Raw genomic sequence first — 13046 nt, 5'->3', positions numbered from 1 at the left:
TAACAACATCAGCATTGCGTGACTACATTTATGCCCTTCCGATATTTATCCTTGTTTTCGCATGGGCCCGGTTGCAGTCTCTTTTTTTCTGTAGCCACTCCGAAGTCCGAACGAAGTCTTTTGCATTTTACAACGGGTGAATCTCGTCACTGCTGATTGTCGTTTGAACCTTTCTGGATCCGCCATCAAATTAATACGTTTAATTATATCAAGTACTGTGAGAAACGGCTATACATCTCCACCTCCAACATCCTCACACACACAATATAGCCTATAGCCGAGACACCTTCTTTATGTTAACAAATGTGACGTAATGACCCAAAGAGATGCTCGAATTTCCTTTGGAAATCCACCAGTACCACTGGAATTAAAAACATTATTACCGGTACAAGATTACCGTTTTAAATCGAGCTAAGGTAAGCAGATAGTTTTGAACACTTGCGTACTTGCTCAAAAAATTATTTTGGATAATTTTTAACCCAAAAAAGTTACGGACTGGAGCTTTAAGGCAGTATAACAAATACTCAAATTGCAACTTACTTACATTTATCTATATAAAAAAGAGAATGGACTTTATGCCAAGCTGCACTACTTCCTGAACTTTAGCCAGCTCATTTGTTTCCTGTCTGCCATTATTGGACAAACTGATTAATCCAGGTGTGCCTGACCAACAACAATAATCAGACACACCTGGATTAATCAGTTTGTCTAATAATGGCAGACAGGAAACAAAGGAGCTGGCTAAAGTTCAGGAAGTAGTGTGGCTGTGCATAAAGTCCATAAACAAATATTTCCAAACATTCTTCCTTAGTTCACAGGGGCAAATATATGCAAATAAAGCACTTTATGCATGGTGCAAAAAAGATGTTTCGTTCTCAGTGATTATTTAGTGTTCTTCTTACATAATTTAAAGGGGACCTATTATGCAAAATTCACTGTTACATGGCGTTTTTGAACATAAATATGTGTTGCCAGTGTGTGTGTACACCACCACCCTATAATGATAAAAATCCACCCACTCTTTTTTTTAACCCCGTAAATCATAAACAGTGTCTCAGAACAAGCCGTTCGCAGATTTCGAGCAAAGCGACATCACTTTGTACAGGCCCCGTCCACGACTGCAGACGGACTCTGCCGTATTAGCATATATTCCGCCCTGAGCGAGTTTTACACTGTCCGCCATTTTTTTCAGGCCGGAGCAGCAGTAGCGACAAGAATGTCTCGTAAGCAACTCAGGTGTTTTGTTGTTGGATGTAAGAGTGAACATAAAACAGAGATTTAGATTTACGGATGAGTTTTATTTTTGAAAATAAATAAATCTCTTCATCTTTTGTGTGATCTGCAATAAACTTCATGAAACTCATCAGCAAAGTTTTGGCCATCATTTCATTCGGATGGGGTCTGCTACAACAGGCTTGTACTAATAGTGGATAAAAGCAAGATGATAACCATAATTAAAGGGCACCTATTATGACATTTAAAATGTTCCTAATGTTGTTGTGGGAGTCCCCAACAACAGTTTTACATGAATGCAATGACAAAAAACACTTTTGTTTTCGTATAATATGCATTTATTTTTACCTGATTTGCTCACCGACTCCCAAATGAATCGTTCAACGACTCGTTTTTCAAACCCCTCCTTTGCGCGACGCTAAACTGCGGTGATTGGTCAGATGACCCAGCAGTGTTTACAGAGATAATACTTATTTTTAACACGGAGTACAATGATGCTTTTATCAATTAAATTGTATTATAATAATGATTATAGTCCACTGCTTTATAGTTTGTAGTAAAAAACGAAAAATAAGATAAAGAATGTAATGTTATGTTAGCGAGCATAGCCCAGAGTTCATATTGTAAAAGCACAATCAGTCTTTGTTTGAATTAACGTTAGCCCGATGCATAAACATAACGTTTTTACAAAAAAAAAAAATGCAGTTACGTTACTACGAGGTATTATTCTATTCTTTAAGACAACTCCGAAAACAACGACAAACACTTCACATATCTCAATACAATTGTCATTGAAGACCTAGAAGCTAAACGGTGCTTACACAACAAACAAAATTATTATTAAGCATGCTACATAAAATATAAAAGCAAAAATTATTAATAACACTTACAGGTTGTGATACGGAGGAGGAAGCTGATGCAAATACACTTGGAACTGAACCTTAAGTTACTTCAATATCAGCCAGCTCGCGAATCCCAGTTTGATTGCATTTAAAAAGCAATCGTCTTCAAAACGGCGCGAACAAAGCACAAGGCTCGGACTATACTTCTGTGGTATAGTTATATGAATTGTAGCCACTTAGTCTTCAAATGCTCCTCCTTGGGCAGATGAAAAAAGTTCTGCACTTCAGAACACAGCGTCTCGTCGCCATGATATTTTCCCTGGCCTTGGAACCATAGACATAGCATACTGCTTGGAACGCAATAAGTGGGCGTATCGTATTCAAATAACTTGACAAGTTGACGTCATCTAGTCAAAGAAAAAGCTTCGGTCTTCTAACGATTCATAAAAATGACTCCGAGTCGACTCTCACTTTTGAAAGACAATAACTTTATATACGGTGCACTTTCATATTTCAAACTTTGCAGGATGTTTTTGTTCACCTAGATCTATGTTACACACTACATGAAAGGTAAATTTCAAAATTCCATAATAGGTGCCCTTTAAACTAAACTATACCTGTTCAATCTCCATGCAGCATATTTTCTCTGGCAGGCATCATTGTCTGACTCCAATTCAAACATATAAGACTGAACACCACACTGACAGTTTCTGACATTTTTTCAGTGTGTGAAATTGTCCTTTTATGTTGTCGCATGAGCTTTTGAAGCTCTGCACACTTCTTGAAAGGGGGCCGGGAGCAGCAGCTCATTTGCATTTAAAGCTTGTAGGAATTACTCCCATCTAGCAGTGAAATTGTATATGACTACCAACTGAATATTACTTTAGCCCCTCCCATTCTGAGGGCGTTTTAACTCCTACGGTGGCCGTATTATTTCAAATCTGCCGGCAGTCACGAGTAATCTCCCCCTCGCATTCGTCACGGTGCCACTGAGTGTAAAAACGTGAAAGGGGAAGCTTGAATTTCCAGGTATGTCCCTCTTTGGCTAATGTATTTTTAATATGGGGGTGCAACATGGCTTCCGCTATTCGAACGACTCACTCGTATGTATTATAAATGGCAGATTTTACGCTTAAGAGAATACTTTATTATTTGGTAGAAGTAATTATACAATAATGAGCACATATAATTTTGAAAGAACAAAGTGTTTTTTGCTAAGAATCAACTTAAAAAAATGACACAGTGTAAGTTTAAAGGGACATACACAAAATCGGCGCGTTTTTGCTCACCTCCAAAAAGTGGCAATTTTAGCATGCTATGAAAAATTATCTGTGGGGTATTTTGAGCTAAAACTTTACATACACAATCTGACTCTGGGGACATTAGAGACTTATTTTACATCTTGTTAAAAGGGGCATAATATTATTACCACTTTCCAACTTATTGTTTCCTGTAACTGGTCTTTGCTTTGCTTTTCAGAACATAAAAAAACATGCTTTCCAAATTACCTGATTAACCGGTTTGTATTAGACCAATTGATTACACATGTGTTGGTTAGTAAAGCCTAGAAATTACAAGATTAACACTGAAGAAGGTATGTGGGGACTTAAACAGTTGTTTTTTATAGTACTATGCTTAGTTCACATTTATTTGCACATAATAAAGAACGTTTAATAAATGGAAGTGATTTCTTTTCTTTTCTTTTTATCTTTGAGTCTTTGAATAAGTGTCCCACTACCATGTCCATGATGTATGCATTTTTCAATTTTAAGGGATAGTATCATTTCAAGGAACAATTTACCCCAAAAAAATGTAAATACTTTCATCCTTTACTCACCTTCTATTCCTGTAAGACTTTCTTTCTTCTTCAGAACACAAAAGAAGATATTTTGAAGAATGTTTGTAACCATACAGTTTTGGTTACTATTGACTTTCATTTTACGGACAAAAAATGACACAATGACATTCCTCAAAATATCTTCTTTTGTTCCACAGAAGAAAGAGCCATATAGGCCTACATGTTTGGATTGACATGAGGGTGAGTAAATTAGATTATTTTCATTTTTGTATATCTCTTTAAAGGGGTGGTTGAGTATGATTAAAATTTTCTAACTTTAGTTAGTGTGAAATTTTTCGGTTTGAGCATAAACAACATCTGCAAAGTTACAACGCTCAAAGTTCAAAGCAAAGGACGATATTTGCTTTTAAAGAAAAGGACTACAGCAAACGGCTGGTAGGGACTAACGTTAACGTTACTTGACAAAACCCACCAACCCAAAATTGTACATAAACCCTGCACCCGGGAACACGCAGTCCATGTTGAGAAGAGGAAAAGTTGTTGTATAAGTGTACATTTGTGAGTCAGCTCAAACTTTAGCATCCATCTTTTCACAAGCTAGAAAGTCACTCTGTGTGCATCTCACAACAGTTCCTCTACAAACGATTTATAGATTACCATGACAGTATCCTAATTAAAGATATTTAACTCCACATCAGCAACACAAATTCATCCACTAACCATTCAGAGACGCCCTGTTGCATTCTACATGTTGTCACTTCTTCTTGAGTCTCTCCATCTTTGTCTGACTCCGTTTTAACATTAAAGGCAGAACAGTTTCTGTCATTTTAGTGTGGCCGTTTCTCAATACCAAGTACGCAAACTTCGGACTTGCGTCCTTGGTAGTTCAGACTTGCCAAGTTTGACTTAGGAGAACGAACTTCCGAGGACGAGAGGACGCAAGTCCGGTTACTCTGCAAATGGGACAGCGGCGTTCTTGATCGCGTCACTCAGCACGCTCTGGCTACTCCGGTAATCTCTTTATGTATATTTTGTATATTGTACATGCCCTTATTAGACATTCTCTGCCTCTACATGCATCCTCGGTAAAAGGGCGGATCAAGAACACATCCGGGGATTTGAACTGGACTTGGCTAGATGTGAACTTTTGAATTAGGACAGTACTTGGGCAGCGACTGATGACGTTTCACAAGTCCACAAGAACACAAGTACAGACAAGAACACATATTGAGAAACGGCCATTGTCTGCGTGAGGTAATCGCAGCTGCTAACATGAGCTCTTGAAACCCCGCCCTCTGCAGCAGCTCATTTGCATTTAAAGGGACAGGCACAAAACGGTGCGTTTTGGCAAATCCTCAAAAAGTGATAACTTTAACATGCTATATAAATATCTGTGGGGTATTTTGTGCAATTTAGAGATTTTTTTTACATCTTGTGAAAAGGGCATTTTACCACCCCTTTAAATAATATATATATTTAGCAGAGCCAGACAGTAACGGAGTACATTTACTTGAGTACAGTACTTAAGTACAATTTTGAGGGATCTGTACTTTACTCGAGTATAATTTTTGGGGAGTACTCATGACTTTACTCAAGTACATTTGAGAGGCAAATATTGTACTCTTTACTCCACTACATTTCTATCCATAACCGTGAGTACTGAGTAGAGTACCCGTTACTACTTCCCTCTCAAACGTGACTAGATTGTGCAGGCGCCACTGATTGGGACAGCCTATCAGCAATCAGCTTTCAGAGGTGTGGTTCAGAGGTGTGTCAGAACATTGCTATATTGCCTTCTTTGCTGGTTTAGGTTTATTGATTTGATTGATGAAAAACAGAGAAACTCACATGTACACACAATTGTTAGTTCAAATGTGGGTGCAAAAAATCCATTAAAACTCTAGCAGAGGTTTGTCAGAGCGTTGCTATTGTGCTATTGCTTTGTGGGCAAGTGCGAAATGTTAAATAAAGCAACGTGGTAAAAAGATGAAAATTACTTGATTTTACTTTAAATTCCTTTTACATTATCCAAGGTATTAACATTAACATTTTTCATAACCCCATGTAGGACGTTTCTGTACATAAATGTAAGCACTGTGGCAGTAGTAATGCAATATTTAGAAAATGTACTCTTGTACTCTTGATACTTAAGTACTTTTAAAAACAAGTACGTCAGTACTTTTACTTGAGTAGACATCTGACTGTAGTACTTTTACTTGTACTTGAGTAAAATTTAGCAAGGGGTATCTGTACTTTTACTCAAGTAATGAAGCTGTGTACTCTGTCCGCCTCTGATATTTAGTCACATTATGGCAATGAGAATATAAAAACAAGATTCATTGTTGCTTCTGTCACGGGTTATTGTACAAAAGTAGCGCACGAAGAAGGAAAATGAAAATTGAGCGGAAGTACATATGAGGGCGGAGCCAGGCTAGAATACATCAGGAAACTTTAGTCTTTAATTGACAATCACTCAGAGAAAAGGACTTCAAAAAAGACCTCGACATTGACATAGACAGGACAAAGACTGCAGGAACGCAAGGAGTATAAATACATAAGAAGTAATGAGATAATTATCTAGACAACAGATGAATTGAATACAATAATCAGACACACTATAGGCAACTGTGTCAAATTAACGCAGGCAAACATGACAGAACCAAAAACACAAAAAAACATGACCAAAACAGAATATAACTCTGACAGCTTCACAGTAGTGGGAATGAATGCAGGGGAGAGTGTGTTCAATTATCCCGAAAAGTAACGTCACAATGAAAACAACCGTAATGGTCCTAAAAACTTAAGCTGAACATTTTATTGACAGGTTACATGAGATTCTCCAGACTACTGCGCCTTAAAATATTTTCAAACACATCACTTTGTTTTTAACTTCAGTGCTCACAGCTGGAGTTCAAATGGCTTTGCCTTATTAATTATGGATCATACCCTTAACTGTGCCAAGCAAAACCCCAGTGTGTCAGAAACACCTGTTTTGTGCTGCACCTGAAACCTTTCGCAGACAACTAGCAAAAAAATAACATGGCAATTCACTTGAGTTACTGCAGAAGTGCACAACCTCGCCTTTGGTTTTTGTTAGCGAGGCACAAGACAGCGTGACAGTTAGAACGCTTTCTGTGATCTAATGGCGCTGTTTAATATTACTTTCACATCACAGCATAGACTACAGCCTCAGAACACTAATCAGCCTTTAACAGTCACACACACATGCACAAGTACATACGGTTCCATAAAGAGCTGGTTCTCGTGCACTGTATAAGTAGCTTCTGTTCAGTCCAGATTAGTGTTTGTGAAAGGAATGTTACTGAAGTATGCAACTTTTACAATAACACCAGAAGTTTTCTGAAATATTCACTACAGTTTCAATGTGAAGAATGGGAGTGTGTGATTGCCTGACACACAAACAGTTGTTTCTTTGAAATGATGTATGAAAAAAGTCATTGTAAACTGTTAAAAAAGGTATTCAAACACACATTATGGCAATCACACTCTAGATTGTGTTTTTGTGTAGGTGAAAATGAGATGTTCCTTCATGAAAAAACATCATACTGTTTGTGCTAGAGCATACAAAACCTAAAAAAAGAACACACCTCAAACCACTGTCCGTGGGACTGCATCTTGAGGACAACGCAGGGGTCAGGCTTGGACAGAGCATCCCGGTCAGATATTCCTTTACAGGCCACACGGAGCTCCACTTTTGTCAGACACGGGCTGTTGAAGAGGCCCAGCGTGGTGGCAGCGGACTCATAGATGTTACTCATTTTCCGTTCCTGTTTTTAAGCTGTGAAAGAATATATAATTTAGCGTTAGTGGATACATATAAATCTCTATAAATAATCATAATAATAATACAAATCACCTGTATGTTTATAGTGGGGATTTTTTTATACATAAAACATGCGATATAGCACAGATACACCACCTTTTAAAAACGGTGCTGCCATTCGGATTTCCTTTCATAAAAATTCACAGAAATAAATGATAACTTAGCATATAAAATAGAAACTGTTATTTCAAATCATGATAATTGTTCACAATATAGTTTATACTGTATTTTTGATCAAATAAATGCAGTTTTGATGAGCATGAGACATCTTTCAATTAAAAAAATTATAATAATAATCTTACCTACCCCAAACTTTGTAGTGTACATATTGTCGCCTAGTGTGTGTCATGCTTCTGGTAGCTGGTTGTACACAGTTTCTTAGACCAAGATAATAAATCATCTCAGTGATGCAGAGACTGACCTGGCACTTTAATCAAAATGAACCAGCTACAAATTTCGAAAAGTCACCTTGACCACATTGACCACATTAAGAGAAGGTGACATGCTTTTCCAGCAGAATATTTTCTGTAGACCTTAAATTGCAGCAAACATACTTCATAAACTTGAAAAATAAAATGCAGTGTTCAAAGGTCTATATATTGACCAAATATGAATTACATGAGATATTATTTTAATATTATTATTACACTTTTAATATATTTACATTTATTACGATGGTTGAATCACAAAAAACTGAGAGGATGATGGTTCTTTTTATTTTCTTGTTTATCAGTGCACCATTTTGAATCTACCAAAACTGCCCCACTTTTCATTCGTTCACCTTACGCTTACCTTAAGAAGCCATATCTATCTGACCTGTCACTTAAAACATACTTTCATTGGTGTAACCTCACGTAGTCAGGTTGATTCAGTCACATGAAATAGAAGTTTTGAACTTAAATCCAGTCATGTTAAGATGAAGCATGTTTAATAGGTTAGCTGACAAAACATTTTTAGCTACACTAGTCTCTAGAGGAAGGCAGTCCTTGAAATAATTTGAATGAATCATGTTACACTTTTGAATGGACAAGTTCGAGCACGATAAGTGTTTTGATTAAAACAGAAAACGGCTGACTTGTCAAGTCGGAGACTCCGATAATGCTGATTTATAAGGAAATTGTTCTTCAGTCAGGCATCGTGTGGAATGAGCTCAGCGTCGTCCCCGTGGGAGAGATTCCCTGGAACACAGAGTGAGGAGCTGACCCCAATACTCCGAGACCATGCCACAGAGAATGTGTATCTCTGTGTGTTACTTAATTATTCATGCCCTCTGCTTCCTTTGAGAGCAACATTTTTGTTATCATTATTGTTATTTTTAGATAAAAGAGGCCGACGTGCCTTTACGGGCTGCTGAAACCCTCCTGAGCCTTCTAGCCCTGCAAGATGGACAAAACTATTGCTAGCAACCTCTAGCAGTTCTTACAGTAAGCAATCCTAAGCGTGTCCCACTTTGATGCAGTATTTGAATGCACCTGGCCAGATGAATTGAGGTGACTGCGTGTGAATAGCCCTCGCGCAGGTGTTCGGGCACTGTTATGCTCCCGTGTAGCCTGTTTGCATTGCATGTATTGAAATAATCCTGGAAAGCATGGGGTTTCCTGAAATATGATGAATAATCAAAGCACTCATATGAGCTGTGCTGCTGGACAGCCTTACGCGCACCAGTGGTTTAGTTTTCATGGTGTTAATTTGTGCCATAAAGGTGCATGGACAACAGCTGCAGATTTGCTACATATATATGTAAATATTTATATTTATTCATTTAGCAGACGATTTTATTCAAAGCGATTTACAAATGAGGAACACAAGAATCGATTAATCTCTGTCTGCAGTGACTTTTTATTCTACAACAGCTGAATGAATCCAATGGAGCAAAAATGGACTCACTAAGGACTGAGGAAAACTTGTGCAACTACTAAAATGTAGAGATCAAAATAAACAGACAAAGCCTCCAAGTGCTCTGTTTTTATGTGGATAGGAATAAATGTGTACGTGTGTGTGTGTGTGTGTGTGTGTGTGTGTGTGTTAGGGCTGTCAAAGAGATTAATCGCACCTAACATAAAAGTTTGTTTATAAAATATAAATGTGTATATAATATAGGCAGGTGAAACTCGAAAAATTAGAATATCGTGTAAAAGTTTATTTATTTCAGTAATTCAACTTAAAAGGTGAAACTAATATATTATATAGATTCATTACATGCAAAGTGAGATATTTCAAGCCTTTATTTGTTATGATTTTGATGATTATGGCTTACAGCTTATGAAAACCTTTTCACAATATTCTAATTTTGAATTTGGGGTTTCATAAGATGTAAGCCATAATCATCAACATTATAACAAATAAAGGCTTGACATATCTCACTTTGCATGTAATGAGTTTATATAATATATTAGTTTCACCTTTTAAGTTGAATTACTGAAATAAATGAACTTTTGCACAATATTCAAATTTTTCGAGTTTCACCTGCACATAACATTGATTCAATCGATATCAATCGATTTGACAGCACTATATATATATATATATATATATATATATATATATATAGGCTATATATATATATACACTGTAAAAAAATATTTTCATGATTTGTTATCACAACTTTTTATCTTTTATCAAATCAACTTCGATAACTAATGTGTGAAGATAACATACTATTTTGAGTTTCTGTTTATTAAACCATTCTTCTTCATTGTATTAACTCAAATTTTTAATTACAACGAACTCAAAATTTTAAGGCAACAAGGAAACTTGCTTTTTTAAGTTAAATCAACATTTTTTTTTAAAGTGTATATATATATATATATATATATATATATATATATATATATATATATATATATATATATACACATAGCCTATACTACACCAAACTTTTGATTTGGCAGGCAAAAGTTTCCCATATATTAGTGCAATTTTAAAAACGGATTCCCTCATTTTCTTTTTTTTTTTTCTTTTTTTTTTTATAATAATAAAACTGTTTGTTTTTTCTGGCAAGATGCTACACCATGTAGTAATGTTTAACTTTTAGCTTTCCAAAAAATATCAGAATTACTATGTTTAATTCAGAAATAGGGTTTTTAGATATTTTCTTATTTTAATGACACATACTCAAATGAAATATTAAATGTTAGACGGATCACGTTGTAATCGATCTCCTATTATAAAGAATAACATACTACGAACTATGCGCAAGTGGTAGGGGGATTCAAACAGTAGCCTACAAGTCTGAACTGCACTTTCATTTTTTTTCCAAAATCACTGCTGACAGACTAATATTTATTATGTAGGCTATACATAAAATGCAAAATGTGTCCATACATGAATATATTTGGCCATATGCATTAAACTGTGAGGTAAAATGGTTATTCCACCAATGCGTAAAACACCAAATTCTTGCGCGTTTTGATATAAAATGGATCAAACTTACCCACTCTTTAAGTATAAGAACAAATCCCAAGCGATGCCAGAAAAAAGTTCCTCAGTATTAAGATCGGTCAGGGTGCAGTTAGCGCACTGGACTCATTTTCCATCCGATTCCATGTCCAGATTGTCTACGGTGATAAAAACAGCTCCATCGGGTTGAGCGTTGAAAAGGTGATAGATAGTCCGACCCGCAGTCTCCTCTCTCAACATAAGAGCAGGGCAGGCGCGCGCGCTCCAGTTAACTTCACTGTTTAATCCTCCACCGTATGGAGAGCTGGAGAGGAAGTGCAGGGTGCGAACAGTGAAATCCTGCACTCTGGCGGTCTGTTCAGTGAATTACAGTTGGTGTGAGATCTTGTGACTACAGGCAGGGCCTGAGCTAATCAATGCTGTGAAATGTTGGAATGATTCGGGGCCCAAGTCCCATGTCTGATGTATTAACATGTCTGCCAACATGACCACGAGTACATGATTCATTTGTTTTTCGACTTTTTATAAATTAAAACCAAACAATTGCCACCACATCAGTCTATTTTCCTGTGTCAAATATATTTAAATAAAAGATCCAGAGTGAAGGGGCTCAGATACGGCCCAGGATGAGATGAACATAAAAATAGGCATCAATGCCATTCTGTTCTACTCTATTCTATTCTATTCTATTCTATTCTATTCTATTCTATTCTATTCTATTCTATTCTATTCTATTCTATTCTATTCTATTCTATTCTATTCTATTGCTTTCTTTCTTTCTTTCTTTCTTTCTTTCTTTCTTTCTTTCTTTCTTTCTTTCTTTCTTTCTTTCTTTCTTTCTTTCTTGTTGTCATGTTTTGACATGTATGTGTCCTCTGTTCATCCATTCAATATAGTTATATTCTGAGTTTATTTCCTTATTCTGAGTTATTTACAATTAATGAATTGAGATTCTTATAAATCCATTCTCTTCAATTACTTTATTTTTTTAAATTATGTTCTAGTCTTTGATTCAGGCGATTGAATCTGAGCTTTGATTCAGGCGATTGAGGCTCACAGTGGTCCGCACTCATTTCTTTCTGGGTTTCACTTTACAATAAGGTTTAATTTGTTAACATTAGTTAATTATAGTCAACATTAACTAACTAACTAAATGCGTGTAAAGCATTTATTAATATTAGTAAATGTTAATTTTAACGTTTACCAATACACTAAGATCAAAAGTTGTATTTGTTAATATTATTAATATACTGTGAACTAACATGAACATGTTGAATAATAGCATTAACAAATGCTAATAAATGCTGAATCTATTGTTAATTGTAAGTTGGTCATTGCATTAACAAAAAAATTAGACCTTATTGCAAAATGTTACCGCTTTCTTTCTTTCTTTGATGATTTGATATAGGCTCTAATGTCCTCTCATTTCCTTGCACAAAAAAAATTACAACTTCCACAAAGTTTGTTGGTTTCTATTTATCCCATGCATTGTTTGAAATGAAATTGAGAGGCTTAATTTATCAAAAACTTTATTGTATTTCATTATTTTATTTTCTGTTCGATTCAATAACCACATTCAATTATATTCTATAGTAGCTATATATATATATATATATATATATATATATATATATATAGCTACTATATATATATATATATATATATATTATATATATATATATATATGTATGTATATAGGCCTATAATTATTCTATTCTATTCTATTCTATTCTATTCTATTCTATTCTATTCAACACTCTTCAAAATAAAGATTCCAAAGCTTGCCATAGAAGAATCCCTTTGGGAAGAAACCTTTCAGTGTAAAGTTCATAAAAGACTAATTTATTTCTTAGAATAATATTTTTCATAATCTAAAGAACCATTTTTTCCCACTAGAACCTTTTGTGCAATTGAAATGATCCGTGTGTGT

General features: G+C 35.6%; 1 protein-coding gene across 2 annotated transcripts in view; it reads right to left on the bottom strand.

Moving 5' to 3' along the window:
• Positions 1–11412, bottom strand: part of cpne4b (copine IVb) — a 54033-nt gene extending 42621 nt beyond the window's left edge. Inside the window, exons 1-2 of one of the 2 annotated variants that reach the window (XM_079590031.1) lie at positions 11151–11412; positions 7482–7672 (exon numbers count right to left, since the gene is read on the bottom strand). In XM_079590031.1, the coding sequence (XP_079446157.1) occupies positions 7482–7652 (171 nt within the window). In that variant the 5' untranslated portion in view covers positions 7653–7672; positions 11151–11412. Of the gene's footprint in view, positions 1–4593; positions 4709–7481; positions 7673–11150 lie in introns of those variants that run through there. The other variant, XM_079590032.1, reaches the window with a different exon arrangement.
• Positions 11413–13046: the final 1634 nt, after the last annotated feature.

Source organism: Phoxinus phoxinus, assembly GCF_949152265.1.
Source record: "Phoxinus phoxinus genome assembly, chromosome: 19".
Taxonomy (NCBI): Eukaryota; Metazoa; Chordata; class Actinopteri; order Cypriniformes; family Leuciscidae; genus Phoxinus; species Phoxinus phoxinus.
This window is presented reverse-complemented; position numbering and strand designations above follow the sequence as displayed.